The sequence below is a fragment of the Hypanus sabinus genome, chromosome X1, assembly GCF_030144855.1.
Source record: "Hypanus sabinus isolate sHypSab1 chromosome X1, sHypSab1.hap1, whole genome shotgun sequence".
In the NCBI taxonomy this organism is placed as follows: Eukaryota; Metazoa; Chordata; class Chondrichthyes; order Myliobatiformes; family Dasyatidae; genus Hypanus; species Hypanus sabinus.
Genome location: NC_082738.1, coordinates 12981003 through 13008911, shown reverse-complemented (window position 1 = coordinate 13008911; position 27909 = coordinate 12981003). Strand labels below are relative to the sequence as shown.

At 38.3% G+C, this 27909-nt stretch overlaps 1 protein-coding gene across 2 annotated transcripts; it reads right to left on the bottom strand.

Moving 5' to 3' along the window:
- Positions 1-35: 35 nt before the first annotated feature.
- Positions 36-26747, bottom strand: prim1 (DNA primase subunit 1). 2 transcript variants are annotated; one of them, XM_059955821.1, is made up of 13 exons: positions 26569-26747; positions 22671-22828; positions 21804-21910; positions 20823-20896; positions 18945-19081; positions 18794-18852; positions 9386-9495; positions 7432-7508; positions 5836-5959; positions 4804-4873; positions 2834-2931; positions 1904-2002; positions 36-362 (listed from the first exon to the last, which is right to left on the bottom strand). In XM_059955821.1, exons 1-13 carry the CDS (start codon positions 26681-26683, stop codon positions 325-327), a joined length of 1266 nt encoding a protein of 421 aa, XP_059811804.1. In that variant the 5' UTR covers positions 26684-26747; the 3' UTR covers positions 36-324. The 2 variants fall into 2 exon arrangements, with proteins under 2 accessions (XP_059811804.1, XP_059811805.1); XM_059955822.1 differs by having other exon boundaries at positions 58-366; positions 26569-26745.
- Between the last annotated feature and the right edge of the window lie 1162 nt (positions 26748-27909).

The window sequence follows — 27909 nt, the reverse complement described above, 5'->3', positions numbered from 1 at the left end:
CCCCACTCCAAGTCTGATTGTGATGGCAAACCACAATCAATGTGAGCAGGAGCCCAAACTGAATAATTAACAAATGAAACTTATGTATATACAAATAGACTTTATTAGATAACAGCATGATTACAGATGGCTATATAGTATTTGTAGATCTGAATTACTCCATTCGCCATGTCACCTGAAAGCCACCCAGAATTGATGCAAAGTATTTTGAATAACGTTGATAAACTTCAACATTTATTACTGTTACAGAAGAAAGGTGCAGAAGGCAAGGCAAGCAGTTTTAATCTCCAGGTCTTGAGACAGGATTTAAGGTGGTATCAACTTTCAAAATGACGTTTTGTTATGATCAAAAATCTCTTTGTCTATCTGGGGGGGGGGGGGGGGAAACAAAAAAAAAAATCAATGAATCATCAGAATATTCAGCTGAAGCAGTACATCCCACTAATTTTTTTCCCTTATATTCTAAAGTATTTCCCCATCTAATTGGTAAGTTAATGACATTAAATACCATCAATAACCTTCTAAACATTAATTAGGAGTTACACAAACACCACGTTGCCTTAAATTTTCTATCTTTTGAACTCTGTTTCCAATGACATGCTAGCTCATATCAGGGTTAAAGTATTTACTGACTTCAATACTCATGCAGCATGTCGAAAGCCCCATAATCTTGTTTTTCTCCAATTTTTCAGGATTTTGCTTTGTCAGCAAAGACACCACTTATTGCCCATGACTAGTTGTCCTTGAACTGAGTGAGTAACTTGCAGGTTTATTTCAGAAATCACTTCAAAAGGACACTACTGATGCAGATGTCAAGTTAGGGGTGTGTGTGTGTGTGTGGGGGGGGGGGGGGGAAGAGAATGTAATGAGCCTGGTAGTTTTGTGATCATCACTACTGATAACTTTATTAAAAATTCCAGGATAATTAATTAAATTAAATCTAAATACAGACTTGTGGGTTAAGATGCATCATTACACTACCACCATACCCTTAGATTTGAAATCTCAGCCTTAAAAATACTCAAGAAATGAATATTCCACATTACAGAAATAAAGAATTCCAAACATCCCAGCTTTTTTCCTAAAACTCAATCTTTGGATACACTGCTTTCTTGGTAACTTTTAATGTGATGCCTTTCTTTGGCTAATAGAAACAATCCTCACCCTACCCAGGTATTGCCAGCAGATTTCTAAAGTTAATCTGGATTTTATCAGCTATCGGTCAACATTGCTTCTTTGACAACATCAGCTAAACACACTGATTATGTTATTGTTGTAGGACAGAATGATTGTTGAGCTGGTCTATGCAATTGTACTGTATATAATTTATAATATTATAATCCTCCAAGACAGCAGGGGCTATAGTGCTTTTGGAGTCTTTTTTGTGTCATTGTTTTGATCTTTGGCAGACTCCATTTTCATTTATCTCTCAGGGCCCTGTTTACAGCCACATGCTCAATAGATTCAGCCTCCACCTTTTATTTTATATTTTAGGATATAACAGCAACAGCAGCTTCATTCCAAAAGCAATTAATTGACTAAAGCATTCCACATGTTTATCCTGGATCAAATAAGTGAGCCTGGTACATTGTTTTTGCACAACAGAAGGATGAGACCCAAGTCTCCTACCCAACACTTTCCTTCAGAAATAATTCTCCTGAAACATGGTAGGATGCAGGAATTCACATCAAGAGTGCTCAAACTTCACACTTATGGAAAGCTTCCAGATTCATCTAAAAGCACCATCTAAAATCCCAAAATGTAAACATTAAAAAACACAAGCTAAATAGAAGATTCTCAGTGAAAGCAACAAATCTTTGCATGGAATCTTAGGACTCTACCCAGCCTTTGCTCTCCAGTATTTTGGCAGTAATACTATTCTGTATCCTGCACTGATACCCACCACTCTGTTTCAGCAGCAAACCCTTTCGTGACTTCTCCATCTCCTCTATGAATTGCTCAAAAATCTTGATAGGCCCCAGAAGACTTGTCTTCTTATAATCTAAATGCAGAGAAATAAAAAGGAATTCAATTTCCCCTTTGCATTACATTCTCTTGCAAACAATTTCTCTTTGGGTTGTGTCACTTGTAAAGAAAATCATACCATCCATTAATTTCATAATCTTGTCAACTGCTTTCCAGACCAACTTGTTGACTCTTGCTGCAGTAGTCTTTGCAGTGTCTCAGCTGGTTCATTTTACCCCTTTCAGCACACACAAGGAGGGCAGCTGACAGCCCTATCTTACCCTTCCTCAAAGAGCAACCATGCAGTCTGCAGCATGGGTCAGTGGAGAAGATCAAAAGCAGGAACCCTGACCAAATCCTTTCCACAAAAGTGGGCCAAGGCTTCATTGTGTGCCTCTTTTTGCTGCCTCAGTGCATACAGCATGCAATACACACTTTTTGCAAGTGTTTCACCTACTCAATGTAAAATTACAGTTATTTATATGCTTGTTAGCCATTTGAAAAGCAAAGTACCAAGCAAAAAATATTATGTTGGTTAGGAATTACCCCACCATGATGTATCTTAATGTAAGCTGGTCGATATTGAGCTAGAAGCACCAGGAAAAGCCCAAGGGTATCTCAGGTATATGTGATGAGCAAGTCATGAGAGGGTCACAAAAACCTCGTTCCAATAGATCTTCACTGACACTGCAGGCCAGTTTGATGATGTACAAGAAATCTATCAGTGGGCATGGAGTCTGATCTCCCTCTGCAGGATTCAAGTGCTTCAGGAAAGGAAGACGGAGATGAAAAAAATAACAACTGGTTTTGGAAGATTAATGAAAGATTGTTTTATCTCACAGGAAAACTCGTGTTCATATATTTTTACCTCTGGTGCGACGCTTTGCCTCTGGTTCCCCACCATTCTCAATGCTTACATTCTCTTGCTCTTCCTCAATTTTCTGATCAAGTTCCTTGCAAAGCAAACTGAAAGAGAACATAGCATCAGGGATTATCCATCTGCAAGTTACACAGCGGTTACCTCATCAACACATCTTACTGCTTCAATGCTTTTGGAGAGTTAAGCATGTGGTAGATGCCCTAGAAACATCCAAACCATTACTCCCAAGTTTTGATAAAGTCAAAGATTGTCCAATAGGGAAAGGGTATCACAACTAGCACATCCTCCCCTCATTCCTCATCCAAACCAGCAAACTGTCCACCTGTACCACTAGGTCTTCCTGTTCCACAACACTTGTCAGTGCCCTGCCATTTACTGTACAAATCCTACCCTGGCGAGAATATCCAAAATGCATCACCTCACACGTACCCAAGTTGAGGTCAGTTTGTCATTCCTCAGCACATCTCCCTAACTGATCAAGATCTCTTTGCAATTATTGTAATCTACTTTACTATCAACAAGACCCCCTCCTCCATTTAGGCTACATCCACACTACACCGGATAAATCCGTAACTGAAGCTTTTTCTCTTCGTTTTTACTCTCTGTCCACACTAAAACGCTGTTTTTGTCCACCGAAACTGGAGCTTTTCAGAAATGCTCTCCAAAGTGTGTAATTTTGAAAACGCCGCTCGGGCAGATCAGTGTGGACGGGGTAACCAGAGACTTCTGAAAACACTGTCAGACAGCAGCGCGCCATTTCATTGTTTTCCTGAACGCAACCTAACAATTTCAGAACAGACTGCAACGAGACTGAAGCCAGAAGGGTTAGAAACGTTATCACCAAATACTTTGACCCATAACTTATTGAATAAATAAGAATACTCACTTTGCCCTGTTTTCTGTCCTTGCTTGTATGAAGGTGGTTTACCTATTTATGCAAGTACTTCTCTGACAATAGATGTGTAACAGCCTAATGTAACATTGTATGGAAATACAAGATAACACTGATGCAAACATGTTTTATACATTTAACAAGGTGCTTTATTAATGCAACAGTTAGTCAGTTTTTCAATGTTCGTCGTCAGCCGGGTCAATCTGTCCGTGAACTCCCTGTCGGTTGCCTCCATACGCTCCAGTATTTGTTTCTCTCCCCCCACTTTTAAGTCCTCCTGCGCGAGAGCCAACAGCTGTCTGTTGTTTAAGTTTTTCTAGTCTGTAACTACACAAACACGCACGTTCACGGCGAGATTCAACACCAAACATGTCGCTTGTTTTCGGTAGGTATGTCCTGCGCATCCGCAGTAGGAGATCTGCCGAAATCTCTGTTTCAACGTGGACGGAGATATTTTTAAAAATACATAGTATGGACGCCTATTGCTTTTACACGAAACCGATGTATTCAAAATTATCTGGTCTAGTGTGGACGTAGCCTTAGTATCAACAGCAAACTTGCTCATTGGTATTGCATTCATATGCAAATCATTTGCAGAAATGATGAATAACAGTAGGTCCCAACACCGACCTCTGGGACACATGAGTCACAGGCTCCAGTCAGAGAATCGAACTTCACCCATCACCCTCTGCTTCCTATTGGTGAAGCAGTTCAGGATCCACCTCATTAGCTCCCCCAAATCCCATGTGACCTAACCTTCCAGATCAGCTTGTCATGCAGGACCTTGTCAAAGGCCTTACTGATGTCCTAGCATCATCTATCCCCTTAGTTACCTCTTCAAAAGGTTCCAAAAGATTTGTCAGACATGACCTCCCATGCACAAAACCATGTTGGTTCCAAATCAGGCCTTGACTACCCAAGTGATGGTAAATCTTGGTGCATGGCATAAAAAAGGTTGGGATCCCCTGCTCTAAAAGAAGCTCCAAGAGATGGCACCGACACCAGAGAAAGAAAATACTTTTTGAATATGCAAAAAAATCATAGCCAAAGCCAATAGCCTTCCTACCTTATTGTGGGCACATTAAGGGGATCAAATTTATCCACGTTCTTCAGATCAATGGGCACTGAAATGCGACCTAAAAGCACAACAGAAGTGATGAGAAGAGCATAAAGCTTGCAGGCTGATATCTTTCACACACTGACAGTGGGACCCAGTACAATCCATGTGGAAACACTGAAATCTCCATTTATACAAAACTAAATGTGGGATTACCTTAAAACAAAATCTTCCACCTGTGAACTGATAGTACAACACTGCCAATGATGGAAGAAATCAGCTCTGAGGGGAACAGCGGGTAGTGCTGCTGACTCACAAACCTGGGTTCGATTCTGACCAGGGGTGATGTATGTGTGCATGCCATTACTGCACTTCCTAGTGGGTGATCCAAATTCCTCCCACAAGAAGTGTGGATTGGTGGGCTAATTGATTAATGTACATTACTCCTAGTGTGGGTGACAGAAGACACACAAAGACATTGTGGACAGATAGAAAAAAGGGGTTTTAGCAGATGGTTGATCTTTTGTGATGTTTAGGTGGAGTTGACGGCACGCAAAAGAGAATAAATTACAGGGAAACAATATGAGAGATTTCAAGAGTGAAAAGGTTAGAAATATAAATGTTTGCTTGCAGTGTTGAGGTACAGCAATAAATACTTTAACTTTAGATGTCAGCTGGGCAACACCAGGCCTGGATACTGGTTGACAAAAGCAAGTATTATCGTCATCCATCCATGGTTAACACCATTACACTTCAACAAGTAAAAGCTTTATGTTTAAAATGAAAATACATTTCACATGAACTTGTTCAAAAGCCACAGGGTCCAGAGCAAAGTATCAATCCCAGCCAAGAAGGTCAGGAAGAGGTACTCAGGAAACCAATTAGTTTATTATGCGAAGGGAGAGTTAATAATGCACCTGCTCACCTATCAGTTGCAGAGACAACTGTCGTGGGTGGAGATATGAAAGATAACTCCTGACTACCTACTTACCAGATAGTATAAAGCACTGTCAACAGGTGTTGCAAGGTAACATTAATTACCTGTTTTGGGATGGACAGAGAAAGGGCTTTTCAGCAGATGGTTGATACTTTTACTAACATTCACATCCAGGCGAGGATAGCAGTACTGCAGCTTTATCTCTCCCATTTGAGGACTTTTGTTCAACTGTAAAAAAAAACAATTGATGGATGGCAAGTTCAGCTTCAAAATCATAGCAAGCAGCAAGTAGGGCAGTAATGTCAGACTTCCCCAAGCCCTTCCAATTCTAAAATTGAACCATCCGGTGCATTCATGTTTACTAATTTCAATCACAGAGAAAATCCAAATTAAACAACAAACCAAACAACACTTAACCTGCCTGGATTTTTAAGCGCAAACCGAAGGCAAAACAAAACCAATGTAAGAGCATCAACCAGAAATGTTAATCAAGTTGTGATTAGAAACTCAGATACAAGTTACAGAATTACCTCGCTATTCACTTCTTTCATGAACACCTGTGAGCACTTGAATAAAGCAGGCAGAATTAACTGAATGATCCACAATAGACAAGTACACCATATGTTTTTAGGGATTAAGCTATATAGACGACAGCCTCCAACATTCAATCACTTTGCTGCAATAAGCTTTCTCATCTCTGCCAAGGTCACTCAGGATCATCGACATGAGAAGATACAAATAACGTAAATTCCGTTTGGAAGAACAGGTAGATGGGTAAGCACAAACAAGGTCCACTAAAAGATAATCACTCCCAAACAACCTGACATACACATTACATGGTTTGAGCAAGGAGGCCACAGGTTTCAATAACTGGAATCATAGCAATTTACTGAAAAGAAGGAAGCTATCATATTCATGCCGACCAAAAATTTATTTTAGGTTGATCCTGCTTCCCAGCACATCAGCCTTGCAGTTACAGCATTTCAAATAATTCCTTTTTAAATATAGTGGGGACTTCCAACTCCAGCATCTTTTAAGCAGTGAATTCCCAAAGTCCATCACTTGTACAGAGAAGATTCAACTCCCTTCTGACCTTTCTACTAACTGAATCTATTCCCCTTGATTACTGACATTTCTGCAAAGGAATGTTTACCCTGTCTAGGCCTGTAATTACTGCCAAAGAAATCAACCCCAGCCTGAATAGTTTCCCCTTGTAACCACAATTCTTCAGCCTGACAGTGTCTTTATAAATCCTTTTGGATTCCTCTCTAATGATATCACACCCTTCTTGTAAAACTGAGCAGAGACGTACACAGCACTTTGGTCGCAGCCCTCATCCTCTCAGGAGTTTATAGCCTGGATTCAGGCCCTTCAGCCCAACGTGCCCACACCAAACAGGATACTCACCAAGTGACTCCCATCTGCAGTCTCATACTGTAAAGGCGGGCATCGTGTATGTGGTCTCATCCACCTGACTGGCAACTTTTGGGTATCTATGACCATGCACTTCATGCCCACCCCCCTTCCTCTACCCTTGTATAATGCCAAAACCCCGCAGATTTCCACTTGGTAGCACTTGAGGGGAAAGCCAAAAACATTTCATAGCTAGAAACTGTGTGACGTTCCAAAAGCTGCCATCCAACCTTTCCCAATTGTACTGTTCTATGTAATTACTAAGCTGTCATTATGTGAACACTTACATTCTTTTGTAACAATTTCCAGCGCTCAACTGAATTCCGTGCTTTTATAAAATCTCTTTGCAGTCCCTCTCGAATCTGTGTACACTTGTTAAGGAGATGCACCCACTGTTTCATAAAAATATCTCATATTTTAACTTAATAAGTAGAGGCTTAAAAATAAAATCTTTTTACCAGACCAACTCTTAAAGAACTTAACTTTCTATTCCTTGGCTACATTAGTCTTATACAGTTGCTGTGTGGCATGCTGGGACAGCCTGACCCAGCTATGTTATTCACACAAGAGAATTTGCAGCACATTTACATTGTGTGTGGCCCAATGTACAACTATGCATGCACATGCCTTTCAAGTACTTAATGGATTATTAAACTCCAGACAAGGATGCAATTGACAGCAAGTACAGTTTGAAAAAAAAATCAATTTATTCTCAGGGTAAAGCCTCATTGCCAGATGATTAATCAACACCTTCTGTGTGGGACTGGAATTAAGACTGACAATAGATCTACCTTCCCAAAAGACTAAAGAACACTCAACACAATACTGCTGCCACATAACAACAAACTTCACGACATATGCCAGTGATATTAAACATGATTCTGATTCAATCTGTAATTCTGGAGTAATTCAACCTTCACGTCACTAACTAGATTTTACTCTTAACAGTGCAATTTTAACTTGTACTCCTGGCTTCTGCATTTCAGGTCCAAAATTGTTTGTCAAATATTCATTTTCAGGCCAAGGCCATTCCTTCGAGAAGGTTGGTGGTTCTTATGAAGGCGCTCCCAGTGCTGCTGAGGAGGGAGTTCAAGGATTCAGACCCAGCAATGAAGGAGAGGCAAACTGAACTGAACGAATGGGCTCCCAGACTGGCTGTAGTGTTGACTGGCTTTGAGGCTGTGAATTCACTTTTGTGACCTTTAGTTCTGTATGTTATTTGCTTACTTTTTATTGTTCGCATGATTTTTTTTGCACATTAGGTGTTTGATGGTCTTTTTTAATGGGTTCTATTGGGTTTCCTTTTTTTGTGGCTGTATGTATGGAGACAAATCTCAAGGTTTTATATTGTATACTGTACATACTTTGATAATAAATGTACTTCGAACTTTGATATAATTTCTAGTCCTGATGTAAGTGGTGTTGAAGGCCACAGAATAGGGGGTTCTGTTGGAATTACTGCATTTTGTAGATGCACGCAACGGTAATACCATCAAACATCAAAGTTTTCTCCTGTTGGAGATGGCCAATGCCCGGCACTTTATGGTGTGAATGTTACATGCCACTCAACAGCTGGTGACTGGATGCTGTCTAGGTTTTGCTGAACGCAGGCATGGGATGTTCTGTTTGCTGAGTTGTAAATGGAACTGAGCATTGTGCAACATTAATGATCCCACACAAGCCAAAAGCAGTCTGGAGACGAAGAATCAAACTAGGCATATCTACCAATTGATGGAACGAACAATTCATTAAAACTACCTTTATTTGAAGTGGAATTTTTTTCTGCTAAAGCTCAGCTTTACAAAATCACAAAAATCATCTTTCCCTTCTGGTATACTTTATTCTGCTGGCTAGGGAGAAAATGGTGTAGAATTGAGAGATGATTTTTTTTTTAAAGAGTAAAGGGACTTAATTTTATTTGTGATTTTCTTTTTGAAGGAGGTTTTCCAATTTAGCAAAAGTGAGATTTTTTGTGTTCAAAGTAAAAACTGTTCTTGCAGTGAAAAATTTCTCACACCAGTGTGAGAACATGATTTTTGTTTAGAGCAAATTTCGTGTTATCTTTGACCATGGATCCACCAAGAATTGGACCATCTGGTCTCAACTGGACACAGGACAAGGGACAGGACAGAAGTATTCACTCAGAGAATGTTCCAAGCCATAGGTCACTTGTTAATTGTGTCGATTATTTAATGTTAACTATGGATTCACAAAATATTGCTTATTCCAGTGAAAGGATATCATCGGGGACCAAAACAAGGATCTTTTGCCAAGTTTCTTTACTGCCGAAAAGATCTTGTTTACTCGTGGCATAGTCTTCAAAATAACCATCTATCACTTTGAGTGCTTCCCTGCAGGTGGACGAAAAGCAATAGTTACCCATAAGGACACATTTTTAAACAGGTATTAACTAAACCTTTCTGCTTCCCTCTAAGCCATGAAAAGACATTAAATTCAGTGCACAGCTAAGTAGTCATAACTGATTTGCAAACTTTCATAAAAATACAAGCATAATGTGAGTGTGAACCAACACTCACACAACACGTCACAAAAACCCCATTTCATTTATCTAATCATTGTAAAATCAGAAGTCTTAAAATGCTCATTACATAGCATCACATGCCATTTCCTTTAACTCACTGAGTAGTGCCTTGGGAGAGCTGTTGGTCACATATAAAAAGCTTGATTCATGCACGTACTTCAGTTTGTCAGATTGACAACGCACCAAAACCTCAGAACACAAAATACTTGCTTTAATATCTATCATGAATAATTGAACTCTCACTGTTGCTACATACATTTTGTCCCATCTGCAGGACAGACCCACCAGAGAGGGGGCAGTACAGTGCCATAAATCAGAATAGAGTAGCCCTGATCCCATGGACACAGAACAGCACAGTTGGTACACGTTGTGCTGACCTTTTAACCTACTGAAACATCAATCTAACTGCTCCCTCCCAGATTGTCATCCATTTTTCTATCATCCATGTGCCTAACTAAGAGACTCTTAAATCTCACCAATGAATCTGCCTCTACCACCACCCCTGGCAGTGAGTTCAGTTCCATGCATCCACCACTGTGTGTGTGTGTGTGTGTGTCTATATATATATATAAAATCTGACCCCCCCCCCCCCCACATATTCCTCCAATCACTTTAAAATTATGCCCTCTCATTTCCATCCTAGGAAAAACTCTCTGGTTTGTCCACACTATTTATGCCTGTTATCATCTTATGCACTTCTATCAAGGTTCAGATCGTCAGAAACCTCCTCCTACCACCAACTACTTTCTACAGGGGCACAACTGAGAGCATCCTGACTGGCTACGTCACTGCCTGGTATGGGAACTGTACCTCCCTCAACCGCAGGACTCTGCAGAGAATGATGCGGACAGCCCAGCCCATCTGTAGATGTGAACTTCCCATGGTTCAGGACATTTACGGAGACAGGTGTGTAAAAAGGGCCTGTAGGATCATTGGGGACCTGAGCCACCCCAATCACAAACTGTTCCAGCTGCTACCATCCGGGAAATGGTACCGCAGCATAAAAGCCAGGACCAACAGGCTCCGGGACAGCTTCTTCCACCAGGCCACCAGACTGATTAACTCATGCTGATACAACTGTATTTTTATGTTGTATTGACTGTCCTGTTGTACATAATATTTATTATAAATTAATATAAATAGCACATTTCACAATTGAAAGGAGACATAACATGAAGATTTTTACTCATGTATATGAAAGATGCAAGTAATAAAGTCACTTCAATTCAATTTATTCAGCTGATGAATCAGTGCCCCCCCGCCCCCACAGAATGTTTTCTGGATGGGGGACTTTGAGGACATTGCTGCCAAGTTAGTTCTGTAGAAGGTAGCGAGTGAACCAACACAAGTAGTGTATCTACTTTGAATACATGTAACTGCATTGATGAGACATAACGTTCGATCAGTGGCACAGAAATGTTCGCCACCACAATCTATAACCTCATGACCCAACAAATTCCTCATTCAACCAGTTACTAAACAAGTCAGGTGATTAACCCTGGATCAGTGACTGCAGAAGGGCATACAAGGAGCAGCACCAGGTACACCAATAAATGCTGAAGCTAAAACACAGATCTACAGGCACAATAAACAAAGATAAGCAATCTCACAACCAACTGGTCACTTCAAAACTCTACAGTCCTACCACTTTGTCAAGAATGATGGTGGGAACAACACATTAGTGTAACACTATTACATGGCCAATGATCTGGGTTCAATTCCGCCACTGTCTTCAAAGAGTTTGTACGTTCTCCTCACGAGAATGTGGGTTTCCTCTGGATGCTCCGGTTTCCTCCAACAGTCCAAAGACGTATAGGTTAGTAGGTTAATGGGTCACACGGGTGTAATTAGGACACAAACCTGTTACCGTACGGTATCTCTAGATAAACAAAACAAATAACAATTAAACAGGTTCCAGGAACTTCCTTAAAGACAACCTGAAACATTTGTAAACGGGGTGGAGTTTCAAGATGGCGACGTAAGCATCTGCCTTTTAGGCGCTCTTTATTTTTTTAACTATAATCACCCTTTAATTAGGTCTTTTCGAACTTAATCATATGAGTTGCTACCTTTGATTGACCCTTTTTTCCTAAAATAATAGTTGATCTAATCTTGTCAAACTTAAAATGGCTACAAGTAAGAAATCGGCTAAGGATCCTGTATCCATTGACGCAATTTCTGGTCTTTTGGACATTAAACTGGATGTTAAATTTGCGGGTATGGAAGGTAAATTGGACAATAAACTGGATGCTAAATTTGCGGGTCTGGAAGGCAGACTAGAAGGTAAATTGGACAGTAAACTGTTAAGTTTGGAAAGGAGGATTACTTCGAAAATATCCGATCTTGAAGGAGTTGTTAAATCGCTTGAAACTGAGTTTCAGTCGCAGGCGTTAGAGGTTCAACAGCATGGAAATAAGATCACGACTCTTGAACAATCAATTTGTGAAAAAGCACGTACAATTGAAGTGTTAGAGAAGAAGATAGAGTCGACTGCTAAAACTTTAGATCAGTACAAGTTTAAAATTACTGATCTTGAAAATCGTTCTCGCAGACAGAATTTGCGCATCATCGGAATTCCCGAAAAAGTTGAGTCCGGTGATTTAACTGAATTTTTCTCTAAATTACTGTGGGAAATTTTCGGTGGTGAAGGTTTGAAAAATGAACCTGTTATTGACCGCGCTCATAGAGTTGCGAGGCTTTCGTCTGTGCCTGATAAACCACGAGCGGTGATTGTTCGCCTTCATTATCCTCGTGAGAAAGAGCTTCTAATTCGATTAGCTCGTAAAAAAGGTATGATCTCCTACAGAAATTACTCATTTCGAATAGTTGAGGACTATTCGTATGAAGTAATGAAAGCCAGGATCGCTTTTAAACCAGTGATGGCAGAGATTCATTCGATTGGATTTAAACAAGCTTTAATGTATCCAGCGAAGCTTAGAATGGTGCTGCCCGACAACAGTCTACACTTTTTTAACACTCCTGAAGAAGCGAAGAAATTTGTTGAAGAATATCGATCCTCTAGTGCAACTTGAACTATGAGTTACATTGAAGATTTTTTTTTGGAGAGAGGATGTCATTTCATTTTAAGTTTTAACCCTGGAAGTTGGGTTATAACTTTTTATTTTGAACTATGGGTCTGGGTCTTTTTTTTTACTACTATTATTATTGCTTATAGATGCTGTTTTAATTTTTATAATATCCTTTTTTATACACGTTTGTATTTTGTAATAATGAATTATTTTTTCAAAATGTCGTTTCTTCTTCCCATAAGTCTTTACTTTTTATAAGCGTTTATTTGCTTGCCTGTATTTAGAAATGGAACAAAGGTTTTGAATTCTTTTTTTTTAGTTTTTTTTTATATATGTTGTAGTGTCTATTAAATCTTTTTTTTTAAAAAAATTCTATTTTGATAACTTTTTTACTAAATTTTCTTATTAGATTGCTGAATTTATATTCATATTTTGTAATATGGCTTTCTCAAAATGTCGTTTCTTCTTCCCATAAGTCTTGGCTTGTGAAACGTCATCTTTGTATCTGAATATGAAATTTCTTTTTTAAAGATGTATTACATTTTTAAACTTTAATGTTCATTTTTTTTTATTAATGATTTTTCTGGTTTTACTATTTTAGTTTTTTTTTTGATTTGTCTGATATGTGTGTGTATGTGTATATATATATATGTAGGTATATATATATATATATATTTTTTTTTTGCAACTCTATATTTTAATTAGGGTGTTATATAGTTTTTTCTTAAAAAATTTTCTTATGGAGCTGCCATCTTGAAATGGGGGTAATATTAGTATTAGTTTATGCGCCTGCCGCTTGGCTTTCTTTCAAAGGGTGGGGGGAGGGGGGAGGGGGGAGGGATCTTTTTTCATGCTTTTGCTTTTTATTTTTTTGCTTTTAGTTTATGGGCTGACTTTAAATTGTTAATATTGTTGAGGTGTCAGGATCTCCGGTTGCTCCTGAATCAATTTTCCTTCTTCCTAAATTGTGGGTTATGTGTCTTTTTAACCTTTTATGATACACACAATTAATATTGGTATGATGGATAAATCTATTAACTTTATCTCGTGGAATACTAATGGTTTAAATCATCCGATTAAACGTAAAAAAATATTTAAAGTATTCCATAGATTGAACGCTAATATTATTTTTGCACAGGAGACCCATATTAGGAGGGAGGATAATCAACGTTTTTTTAGGTTCTGGAAAGGACAACAATTTCACTCAAATTGTACCGCTAAAATTAGGGGTGTGTCTATTTTTATAGACGCCTCAATTTCGTTTACACATTATGAAATTATTTCTGATCCACAGGGTAGATTTTTGTTGATAACTGGTTCACTTTTTAATCGGAAAGTTGTTTTAGTTAATATTTATGCTCCAAACTTTGATTGTCCTGAATTTTTTAAACGTTTATTTACTTCTCTTCCTAATTTGAATGAATATATGTTGATTATGGGTGGAGACTTTAATTGTTGTTTGAATCCTTCGATGGATAGATCTAAACCTATTCGAACTCTTCCGAATAGATCAGCTTTACTTATTAATTCTTTTATGGTTGATTCTGGAATTACTGAAATATGGCGGTTTTTGAACCCTAAAGATAAAGAATTTTCATTTTTTTCACATGTATATCATAGTTATTCTAGAATTGATTACTTTCTTATTGATCATCGTTTATTAACAGATGTTATTGATTGTAAATACGATTCTATTGCTATTTCGGATCATGCGCCTTTGAAGTTATCTATCAAGATTTCGGACTCTTCTATCAATACTAGATCCTGGAGACTTAATGCTACTTTACTTCAAGATCCAGAATTTATTACCTTCATAAAGCAACAAATTGACTTATTTTTTTCAACAAACTATAATGAAGAGATTGATAAAGGAATACTTTGGGACTCTTTCAAGGCTTTTATTCGTGGACAAATTATTTCATATTCCGCTGGTAAAAGAAAACAAAGATATTCAGATATAGCTTTATTGGTGGATAAAATTAAAGAAATTGATAAGATTTATTCCGTTACTCCTACCAAAGAACTTTATAAGAAGAGAGTTGAGCTTCAAATGGAACATAGTTTATTATTATCTTCTTCAATTGAGAATCAATTAATTAAGACTAGGGCTCAATTTTATATTCATAGTGATCGAACTGGTAAATTGTTAGCTAATCAATTAAAGGCTATTTCGACTAAGCGACAAATTATTAAAATTCGTAAACAAGACGGTAATTTAACTACTGATTATAAAGAAATCAATAACACTTTTCAAGATTTTTATAAATCTTTATATCAATCAGAATTTGACGGTGACCGGTTTACGATGGATAATTTTTTTAATAATTTGAATATTCCTAAACTGATAGATGAAGATTGTAGCTTGCTTGATGCTCCTATTTCTATGGATGAAATAAGAGAGGCTATCTCATCAATGAATTCAGGGAAAGCTCCTGGTCCTGATGGTTTTATTGTAGAATTTTTTAAAACTTTTTCTTTATTGCTTTCTCCTTGGCTATGTGAAATTTTTAATGATGCGTTTGTTAAGAAGAGACTACCTCAATCGTTTTATGAAGCTACTATCTCTTTAATTCTTAAAAAAGATAAAGATCCTACTTTATGTGCATCTTATCGCCCTATATCATTATTAAATGTAGACTCTAAGATTCTTACAAAAATTTTAGCCATTAGATTAGAAAAGGTATTACCACAGATTATTTCAGAAGATCAAACTGGTTTTATTAGGAATCGATATTCCTTTTTTAATATTAGAAAATTGATTAACATAATTTATACTTCATCACCTACAACCCCAGAATGTGTTATCTCATTAGATGCTGAAAAAGCCTTTGATAGAGTTGAATGGACATATTTATTTAATGCATTGAGAAACTTTAATTTTAGTCCTAATTTTATATCATGGATTAAATTAATATATTATAAACCTGTTGCTTCTGTTCTTACAAATAATTATAGATCCTCTTTTTTTCAATTATCTTGTGGTACGAGACAAGGTTGTCCTTTAAGTCCTTTATTATTTAATATTGCATTAGAACCTTTAGCTATTGCTATTCGTGAGTCTCCTAATATTTTTGGTATTACCCGTAATGAGAAGTTATACAAATTATCGCTTTATGCTGATGATTTGTTGTTATATATTTCTAATCCTAGTAGGTCTATTCCTGCTATTTTATCCTTGTTGGCTCAATTTGGTAGCTTTTCTGGTTATAAGTTAAACTTAGATAAGAGTGAGTTATTCCCTTTAAACGCGCAAACTTTATTGAGTGATAGGATGCCATTTAAAGTTGTTACTGATAACTTTATCTATTTAGGTATAAAAATCACCAAGAAATATAAAGATTTATTTGGACTGAATTTTTTACCTATGCTTCATCAAATTCAGCAACTTACTACTAGATGGTCTCCCTTATTTTTATCATTAGTTGGTCGGATTAATGCTATTAAAATGATGATTTTACCGAAATTTTTATATTTATTCCAAGCTTTACCAATTTTTATTCCTAAATCTTTTTTTGATAATATTGATTCAAAAATTTCCTCATTTGTGTGGCAAAATAAAAATCCTAGGTTAAGCAAAAGGCAATTACAAAAGTCTAAAAAAGATGGTGGTCTAGCTTTACCTAACTTTAGATTTTATTATTGGGCGAATAATATTCGTAACCTAATGTACTGGAAACTAGATTTGGATTCACCTGTGTGCCCACAGTGGGTAAATTTAGAATGTAGTGAGGTTAAGGGATATTCTATATTTTCCGTTCTTGGTTCTTTTCTTCCTATTGATTTAGCCAAATTCAATAAACAGATATCTAACCCTGTTGTTAAACATACACTACGAATTTGGTTTCAATTTCGCAAATTCTTTAATCTGAAAAACTTTGCTCTGGACAGCCCTATTTTATGTAATTTTTTTTTTAAACCTTCATTGACAGATCAAGCTTTTAGTATATGGAAAAGGAAAGGTATAAAATGTTTTCGTGATCTTTTTTTTGAAGGTACTTTGATGTCCTTTGATCAACTATCCAACAAATTTGAATTACCTAAATCTAATTTTTTTAGATACTTACAAATTAGAAATTTCTTACATAAAATTCTTCCATCTTTTCCTAACTCAACTCCATCGAATTTTTCAGATTTGATTTTTACTTTTAATCCTTGTCAGAAGGGATTAGTAGCTTTTATTTATAACATGATTATGAAGATACAGCCAGAAATATCGGATAGAATTAGACAAGAATGGGAAAAAGAACTTCGATGTAATATATCAACAGATAAATGGGAAAAAATTTTACAAATGGTTAATTCCTCCTCTATTTGTGCTAAACATGCTTTAATACAATTTAAAATTGTACATAGAGCTTATATGTCTAAAGATAAGCTTGCCCGATTTTATTCGCATATTAATCCTCAATGTGACAGATGTCACTTAGAAGTGGCTTCATTGACTCACATGTTTTGGACATGTCCCACTTTACATAACTATTGGAAGGACATTTTTGATGTCATTTCCTCAGTATGGAATATCGATTTACAACCCCATTTTATTACTGCAATTTTCGGTATACCAAATGAAGATGGCAATCAGCTTTCCCCTTCAATCAGACGAATGATTGCCTTTGTAACATTAATTGCCAGAAGGTCTATATTACAAAACTGGAAAGAAGTAAATCCTCCTACTACATTTCAGTGGTTCTCCCAAACTATTTCTTATTTGAGTTTGGAAAAAATCAGAAGCACTATCTTTGATTCTTCAATTAAATTTGAAGAAACCTGGGGACCATTTATTCGACACTTTCATATGAATTAATTTGGCCTATTTCAGATCCTTTTCTCTACTTATACTTGTTCAGGTATGGAGTTCCGGAGTTCTTTTCTTGACACCTTTATATATTTATAAAGTGCTATTATTGCCCATGTTAGTTTTAGTTTAGTATTTTTTTTCAATATATATTTTTTCTCATATATAATTTCAATTTTTTTTTTTTCTTTTTTCGACGATTATTTTTGTTTTTTTTTCATACATATTTATATAGACTTGATTGATTTATGTACCTTTTGTTGATGGATGTTTTAATAGGATATTATTATCCTATTACTAATGTAATCTCAAGTTTATTGAATCTGTAATCTATTCATTATTATGTGCTGTTTTTTTTTATATATGAAATTTAATAAAAAGATTGAAAAAAAAAAGAGAAAGAAAAAGAAAGAAAGAAACATTTGTAAACATTCAGCCAGAAGTGCCATGTCTGCATCCTCTCAAGATCTCCACCATCGCAGAAGTCAGCTCCAGCCAATTTGATTTACTCCATGTGATGTCAAGAAATAGCTGATAGTACTGGATAAAGCAAAATTTATAGTGCCAGACAACATCTTAGCTAGTACTGAAGACCTGCATTCCAGAAAGTACTGTGCCTTAGCCAAGTTGTTACTACTAAATCACTGTCAACTGCTGAACAACGTGGAAAAATTGCCCAGGTTGGTCAAGCACAAATACACAAATTACTGCTCCTGCCTCTACTTCTTCTACAAAGTTAATGAAATTCATTGCCTTTCCACATCATCACTGCCCAACTCCTAGAAATCTCCACCCGATGGCACTGTGGAATTAGAAACATAGAAAACCTTTAGCACAATACAGGCACTTTGGCCCACGATGCTGTGCTGAACATGTACTTACTTAGAAATCAGCCCTCTATTTTTCTGAGTTCCACGTACCCATCCAGGAGACTCTTAAAAGACCCTATCATTTCCACCTCCACCACCGCCGCCGGCAGCCCATTCCACTCACTCACCACTCTGGGTAAAAAAAAAATTACCCCTGACATCTCCTCTGTACCTACTTCCAAGCACCTTAAACCTGTGCCCTCTTGTGTTAGCCACTTCAGCCCTGGGAAAAAGCCTCTGACTATCAGTACAATCAATGCCTCTCATCAGTGCAAACTCCACTCTCCAACTCAATAGGGGCAAAATGCTACCAATGAGTCACGAACTGACATTTCTTGCCTTAAACTATAGATGGACATATGATATTCTCTACATATCTAAAAGTAAATAACTTCCTTACTCTACTGCACTTACTTAATAGAAGGATGAATGGGTTCTGTCAGGTGTACTTTCTTAACGGTATCAATCCCACCCTGTAAAATAAAGAGCAACACTTAGCATTACAAACTAATGGCAGAATGGTTACACGCTGTGCTTTCTGCACCAGAGTTCACAAATCACATACCTTAACCACACTCAGGTACTCTGCGACAGCTGACCGCGCTGCCTGGGAAAGTTTCCGAGCACTTTCATCACAGACCCAGCAATGCACCCCTCTTCGACCAGAATATACCCAGAGGCGATGCAGAAACCCAAAATCCTCTGTCGAGTGAACACAGGAAACCAATAATTAGTCAAATTTTAACGTGTGCCCAAGTCCCTAAGAAGCACAATTTCAACAGAGATGTATACTATTGCATTATTATTGTAATGCTTATATTATTAATTTTTGATAATTATTTATAAAATGTGTCAGACTCAGGTTTATTTTGGGGAAGTTTAGCAAATTACACTTTCTGTAAGTTGTGCCACAAGATGACTGAATGTGTAGCCAAGCCATCTTACAATGCAAATGGTTGAATATACATTTCAGAAACAGGGCACTTGCCTCAGCTGTTTCCTGTTGGTCTGTATTTATGTTGCTAGTGTTTAGTGAGGAAGCAGGTTGAGACCACTGCCCCTGCCACATAGTTAAGAAAATGTGCAAACCTTCCCAGCGACAAATAAGAGAAATCCAGAAGTTTGTATGTGTATTATCTTTGGGGAATGCTGATAAGACCACAGTGCAATTGTGAAGTTGATTGCTTCCTGTATCTTAATGCAGAAATAATGTGCTTTGAAAATTTAAATAGACTTTGTATTTTCATTCGTACTCAAGATCAATTTACTGTACTCCCTCAATAGAAGGACAAGAAATAAAGCAGTAGCTCCACAATGTTAATGCATTGCCTGGCGTGTTACTGCACAGACCCAAACTATCAAGGTTTAATCTCTGATCAGGTTGGTTTACAAGAACATTAAAAATGCAAGCAGGAGTCACCTTCTAGCCCCTTGTGCCTGAAAGATGTTGGTAATTGGATGGAACAAGCACCATAGAGTTATACAGCTTGGGAACAGGCCCTTTGGCCTTCCTCCACGTCTACTTGGTTAGTCCCATTTGCCTGTGTTTACCACATATCCCTCTAAAAACTTTATCCATATACCTGTCTGAGTGCCTTTTAACCATTGTAATTGTACCTGTCCTCTGGGGAAAGCTGAGAGGAGGAGGAATTGATGAGTATTAGAGAGAAAATAAGGGAAATGATTGGGGGGGGGAGGGGGGAGTAAATAGAACTGATGGGAATAAGCTGAGAGCCAAGATAGATTCAATGGACTGAATGGCCTCCTGTGAAGTCAACAAGGATAAATGGCCAATGTACAATATTCCAGAAGCAACATCCCTGGGGCTCTATATAATTAAGCAAGGCGACTCACTCTTTTACTCAAATCCTCTTTACATAAATGTCAACATACCATGTATTTTCCTAATTACTCACTAAGCCTGTACATTAACTTTTAGTGATTGGTGTACAAAAACATCCAGGTCCCTCTGAACACCAACACTTTTAATCTCTCACTATTGAAATATACTTTGTCTTTCTGTTATTTTTCCTACCAAAGCACATGTTCTCACATTTTCCCCACATTATATCCCACCTGTCATCTCTCTACCCATTCACTTACCTGTCTATATCCCCCCCAAAACTTCTCTGCATCCCCCATTGCCCCTTATTCTTCTATCATAAATAAATTTACATATATTACAATAACTCCCCTCATCCAAATTATTGACAAGGATAGCAAAAAGCTGAGGTCCCAGCAGTAATCTCTGCTGTTTCCCAATGTTTACAGCTTCCCAACCAACAACTGACCTGTTTAACTTGTTAGCAAATCCTCAATCCACATCAGTGTACATTAACTCTCTGATAACACTCAAGGACAAAAAACTGCCACATATAAAAAAGAGCAAGCATATGGAAAAAGTATAGAAGAGTGACCAAAGATAAAAAAAAGGGAATCTTACCTTCTAATGCTCTATCCAGAATCTTAATAGCCATAGTCATCAGCGTCCAACAATTACGACAAATGTCTGCAGAGCTGAAGAATATTATACAGTGTCAAGGGATTAGTGTAATTTTAACCTTTATGTTGATGTAAAAACTGACCGAGGTTATTGTCTGCAGCAGTCAACAGGACCCTCACCTATTCCCACAAACAGCAACTCTAGGCCACAGCAAAGCACTTTAAAGCAATAAACTAAACATTAAGTGAACCAAGAGCCAGTGGTAAATCAAATCTGGCATAAAATTTCCAATTAACTGTACTTTAGGTTTCATTTTATTAAATACATTTTGCATAACCACCCATTTGTTCAACAATTCCGGTACATTCTCATTATATCTTTCTTGAATTTCTGTTGCAACAGTGTAGTAAATAGAAATATGAGCCCTCTCTACAACAATATTAATTGCCATGATTCCCTGCTAAACATAACTATCCAGCAAGAGGATGCACATTCAAAACTTTAATCTTACTCAGATTAAGGGCGGCACAATGGCTTACAGTACCAGCGACCCAGGTTCATCTCCCACCACTGTCTGTGAGGAGTTTGTACATTCTCCCTGCGACCGTGTGGGTTTCCTCCAAGAGCTCCGGTTTCCTCCCCCAGTCCAAAGATGTTGGTTAATTAACTGCTCATTATAAATTGTTCCATGATTGGGCTAGTATTAAATTGTGGGCTGTTGGGTGAGACAGCTCGAAGGCCCAGAGGGCCCTATTCCATGCTGTATCTCAATAAATAATCATATTACACCCACCAAATTCCAATGTACTGTCACTCCTCAATTGGGATTGGGGCTCCTTTTAGCAATGTTACCTCAGGATTGTTGTACCTGAAACTTACACTCCATTAAAACATTCTTCACAGGCAATTCTTGTAAGAGCATCTCGGATTACCACAGTAAAGCATTGGACCAGTGTGAATGGATTTCAAGTATAACTATACCTACAACAGGTTCGGACATCATCATAATCTGTCATATCAATATCAAAGACCAACTCTTTACTTTCTGCCTGGAAGGCCCCTGACTTCACGGAGTTATGTTGACTAGGCTGTAAGGGAAAACAAAAACCAGTTATAATATTGCCAGAGAAAATTTGCACCCTATCTCACCAAATCACTCCTTACCCCTTCACCCCAAGCCTTTAAAACATGGGTGACATATTCATTCCACTTGGCTCCCTCTGGTGGTATTTTTTCAAAGTGAGCCTTCCACAGGTGGATTTGCTGTGGAAATTTGTTGAAAATCCTGATACTGCCATTGATACAACCATATAGCAAAGTGAATACCCCTGTACAATTTTCCTTCCTTTACACCCCTCAGTACACTTTTTGTTGTAAACTCAGTTTAGCCTCTTTACTGGCCAGTCCTTCAGGCAGTACTGACAGCCTCAGAATAGAAGGGCATCCCTTTAGAGCAGAGATGAGGAGAGATTTCTTTAACCAGATGGTGGTGAAGACGGCTGTGGAGACCAAGTTATTGGGTATATTTAAAGCAGAGGTTGATAGGTTCTTGATTAGTCAGGGTGTCAAATGTAGATAAAAGAATGAGGTTAAAAAGGAAAATAAATCAGCCATGATGGAGTGGCAGAACAGACTTGATGGGCCAAATGGCTTAATTCCACTCCTATGTTATATGATAGATTTCCCCTCCCCACAACATGTCACAGGCATCACTTATGCAAGATGTACAATTACTGTTTTAGTATATATTGCCATATGTATGTATTCACAAAAAGTAACATTGATAAAGGGAGTTCTCAATCCAGTCTATGAGATTGAAAACATTAAAAACAATGTCCATAGGGTAACCTTGTGAGAATAGACAGCTCCAATGTCGATCTTGAAAGGAACCATTCTCTGTATTTCTTTCTCCAATTCATTCTGACTACTAAAGGACTGGTAACGTACGTAGATGTCATCTTTCAAGGTGAAGGAAAATTCTCGATTCTGGAAGTAATTCTTGGGGACTGTCAGCAGAAATAGAAAGCACAACCATCAAGCCTTGTAAATAAAAATAAGAGTATTAAGCAATCTACTATCAAACAGGTCAATTGGAATGCAGGTTGGTATCAGAAAAGGTTACCAGTTCACAGACTTGGTTTCAACCCATTTTTTGTTTTTTTTTAAATAACGCATTTTATATGACGGAGGTTTATGGCACAGGAGGCAGACACATTCAGCCCATTAGAACCACGCCTGTCTAAAATTCATTTCCCACTTTCAATCTGCAGCCCACAACTCTAAGTGCTCATCCAGATACTTTTCTGCTACCACCACCCTGTGAGTGGAAACATTTTTCAACATCTCTCAACTTGGAATATTGTGAACAGTTTTGGGCCCCTATCAAAGAAAGGATGTGCTGACATTGGAGAGGGTTCAGAGGAAGTTCGCAAGGATGATTCCGGGAATGGCTTGTCATATGAAGAGTGTTTGATGGCTCTGGGCCTGTATTCACTAGAAAACAAAGCAATGAGGGATGGCCTCATTGAAACCTATCGAATGATGTGGAGAGGATATTTCCTATGGTGGGAGAGGACACGGCCTCAGAATAGAGGGGCATCCTTTTAGAACAGAGATGAGGAGGAATCTTTTTAGGCAGAGAGTGGTTAATTGAGGAATTCATTGCCACAGGTGGTTGTGGAAGCCAAGTCTTCAGGTATATTTATGGCAGAGATCGACAGATTCTTGATTAGTCAGGGCATGAAGTGATACGGGGAGAAGGCAGAAGATTGATGCTGAGAGGAAAAAGGATCAGCCATGATGAAATAGCAGAGCAGACTCAATATGCTAAATCGTCTAATTCTGCTCCTATATCTTATGGTCTTTATAGTCTAATCCTCCTTCCTTAATCCTCTTGGTTACTGACTCTCTGTTGTGAGATACAGATGATTACTCTTAATCATCATCTAGGCCCCTCAAATCCACCTGAACTGTCTCTAGTCTGCTGATAGTTTATACATTTTGTCCCTGAGAGAACATCAAAACACCCCGGGAGAAAAGCAAAACAGCATATGAGCAGCATGGTAGTGTAGCAATCAGCTTTACAGTGCCAGCGGTCAGAGCTCAATTCCCACTGCTGTCTGTGAAGAATTTGTACATTCTCCCTGTCACAAAATTTATACCATTATTCTACACAACACACTCAGCAAGTCAGGAAGCATCAATGGAGGGGAGTAAAGAGTCAATACTTCAGGCCGTTACCCTTCATCAGGACTTCATTTTGGCCTAAAACTGTTTACTCCCCTCCATTGATGCTACCTGACTTGCTGAGTTCCTCCAGCATTTTGTGCGTGTTGCTGTGGTAACCAGGTATGGTCAATAAATGCTGAAGACAGCATGTCACACACATGGTGTGTTGTGTAGAGTAATGGTATAAATTTTGTGACTGACTGCAAACATCCAGGTTTGGAATGAATTATTACCTCTTTTATTCTCCCACCCTGCTGAGGAAATAACTGTAAAACTGTACTGGTGGTTATACATGTTGCTCTTTCAATTTAGGTACAACTTAAAAACAAGTTCAGGATCACATGAGAAACCAGTAACATAACTCATTAGTTGATTGGTTGAAGTTGAATTTTTCTCATCAAAAGATAAATATTAGCTTTATTTGTCACATGTACATTGAAACATACAGTGAAATGCATGGTTTTGCATCAATAATCAACACATTCTGAGGATGTGCTGGAAGCATGGTGACACCATGCCTCTGCTCAAGGTTTTCAGCATCTTGAGTTTCTGGTTACCAGGTCTGTCTTGTGACTGAAGCTACTTTTAAAGACCATTATTTTGACATTCTGGAAGCACATCATCTAAATCAGATAGCAAAGCACAGCTGAAGGGCGTGAGATCTCGTTTCTTAGGAGCTCTTCATGATGACTTTACTACTCCCAGCCTACAAAGGGCAACTTAGAAGCAGGTGACAACGATTACATTTTGAACCATGAAAGTGATGGCACAGACCAGTCCTGCAGCATTACAAGTTAGTACTTAGAACACAAAATGCATTTTGTATCCCAATTACTGATCTGAGAAATTGATGTTCATGCCATCAGGTTGGAGGCTACCCAGATGGAATATAAAGTGTTGCTCCTCCAACCCAAGTGTGGCCTCATCACAGAAGTAGAGGAGGCCACAGACTGAACTATCAGAATGGGAATGCCAGCAAAACCAAGACAGACGCAATCTCAATGGCTCTTCACACAGCTTTGGACCACCTGGACAACACAAACACCCACATCAGGATGCTGTTCATCAACTATAGCTCAGCATTTAATACCATCATTCCCACAATCCTGATCGAGAAGTTACAGAACCTGGGCCTCTGTACCTCCTTCTGCAACTGGATCCTTGACTTCCTAACCAGAAGACCACAGTCTGTGCAGATTGGTGACAACATATCCTCCTCACTGACAATCAACACTAGTGCACCTCAGGGGTGTGCACTAGCCCACTGCTCTACTCTCTCTATACCCATGATTGTATGGCTAGGCATAGCTCAAATACCATCATCAGGGATCCACACCACCTAGGCCATGCTCTCTTTTCACTGTTGCCATCAGGAAGATAGTACAGGAGCCTCAGAATTCACACCATAGGTTCAGGAACAGTTACTATCATTGAAATGTTCCCACAACCTATGGACTCACTTCTAAGAACTCTTTATCCCATGGTCTTGATATTTATTGCTTATTTATTACTTATTATTCATTGCTTATCTATTATTTCATTCCTTTGTATTTTGCACACTGGTTGAACACCCAAGTTGGTGCAGTCTTCCATGATTCAGTCATGGTTATTACTCTATGGATTTATTGAGTATGCCCACAAGAAAATGAATGTCTGGAATGTATATGGTGACATATGTACTTTAATAAATTTACTTTGAGCTTTAAATTTTTATTCTGTTTCATGGATATTCTCAAGAGGAAACCTATCATGCTTGCCTTTAAAAAAAATTACAATTGTTTCTGTTTCTACCACCTCGTCTGGCAGCTCACTTTAAACAACTAGCAGCCTGCGTGAAAAACTTACCTTCAGATCTTCTTTAAGCTCCTTCCCTTTCATTTTAAACCTGCACTTTCTAGATCCAGACTCCACTGCCCCGGGAATAAAGATTCTATCTATCCTATTAATGCCCCTCATAAGTTTATAAAACTCGACAAGGTCACCCCAGTGAGAATAAACCCTGACAGCTCTCCGTGCTAGGTGACTCTCTTTTGCATCTCTCCATTGTTTTTAAACCTTTCTTTTATGTAGTGCAGCAAGCGGAACTGTGTACAATAAAGTTTCCATTCTCAATCCCTTTGGTACACCACTTGTTACAGATTTCCAGTTAGAAAAATACCCTTCCACCACTACCCTGTATCGCCTATCGCCAAGCCAATTTTGTATCGAATTCGCTGGGTTTTGACCTGAAACGTTGACAGTTCCTTTCCTCCCACAGATAATGCCCGCTTGCTGCGCGCTTCCGGCAGGTTGACTGTTTCCCAAGCCATCTCCTTCTTTGATCCATTAGGTAGACCCTTCATGAATCGTTAAACTACATCAGCTCCATATAAACCCGATCCAACTAATCCCACTCCCCATAATTATGCGCAGAAATACGTAGAGATCATTAAATGTAAAGTGGACAATCCGTAATATGTGTCGAAATCTTTTCACGAAATAGCAAAACTTAAATGAAACGTTTCATATTTTTCCTTACCACCTCCATAACTCAGCCACCTGAAGTACTGGGGGTACGGGAAGAGGCGCCTGTAGTAAACAGGGAGCAAATCTGCTAATCCAAATGCATCATAGCGGTTCTCAGTTAGCGCCATTTTTGGAGCAAAAATAAAGCGCGCCAAAAGCGCTTAACCGGAACCGCTCTCCACTTCACGGAAGAAATCTGCTAAGCTTGCCGGGAGTTGTAGGCTAGACCCTCTATTTAATCTTTTTCTGACTTTTTAATGGCTGTTTGCAATCCCACTTAAAGGTGCATTACCGCCACCAACTGGACTGGAGTATGGAGGAGAGAGTTGGGGGAGGGGAAAACCCTTTCTACATCTCTATCAAACTAAAGCTAAATTACTCAAAAAAGCCCTATAGATTATAAGTAATGAAAGACAATCCTGTGAATTAAAATGAAATCACTCCCATAACTTAAAAGTTTTTAAATGAAAACTATCAAACCCCTGCATCTGATTTATTTCAACCTTATATGTTTTGCACTGTAATTAAAACATTCATTAGAACATTAGAAAGTTTTTGACAAGAACAGACTATTTGGCCCAGCAAAGCTTGCCAAATTCCTGTTCACATAGTATGTTGAAATAATTATTGAATTTAGATTTGAAAGTCTCTAAGGTATTACTCTCAACTACACAACTAGGTAGTTTGTTTCATGTGTCCACAACTCTCTGTGTAAAGAAACACTTCCTGATGTTGGTCTGAAATCTCCTTTTAACCAGTCTCCACCTGTGGTCCCGTGTCCCTGTTGATTTGAAGCAGCAGCTGGCATCCACTTTACTTACACCCTTAGTGATTTCAAACACTTCTATCATACCTTCTCTCATTCTACATCTGCTTAGGCTAAAGAGATTTAATTCTTTCAACCTTTCTTCATAGCTCATACCCTGCTCAATCTCTCTCCCATGACCTTAAACCTGTGTCTTTGGGATGAGCTGAGGTAAGTACCCGGGTCAGCATTGCCAAATTGGGCTTTAGTGTCATACCACCCTGTCTGATTCAGTGACCTGTGTTTGGGACAGGTCACCACTGTTGCTGACAAGAAGCTCCCCTCAGGATCTCGGCTCAGGACCTTTAGTTGTTCCCCTCTGACTGAAGAAGAACCAGCACACAAGTTCCACACTAAATCCTCTTCAACCAGGACTGACCTAGGGAATGAAAGGATGACATTACAGGCAATACACAGAGCAATGAGTCATCATGTGCTGCCAGAATACACTTCTGCACCAAACCTCTGCCCTTCCTCTCACCCTCTTCCCTTGTTCTGAACTCTGAAGTGGCCACATTTCCCAGAGAAAGCAGTCAAACTTTTCCTCTC

What these genes read in the sequence shown, in the direction of transcription:
- prim1 (XM_059955821.1), bottom strand. Translation starts at nt 26,683, where the DNA reads ATGGCGCTAACTGAGAACCGCTATGATGCATTTGGATTAGCAGATTTG. An exon ending in GAGCTGTCTATTCTCACAAG is followed by an intron (nt 21,911 to 22,670) that starts GTTACCCTATGG and finishes TTTCCCTTACAG; the next exon opens with CCTAGTCAACATAACTCCGT. An exon ending in GGCAAAGCGTCGCACCAGAG is followed by an intron (nt 2,003 to 2,833) that starts GTAAAAATATAT and finishes CTCTGCATTTAG; the next exon opens with ATTATAAGAAGACAAGTCTT.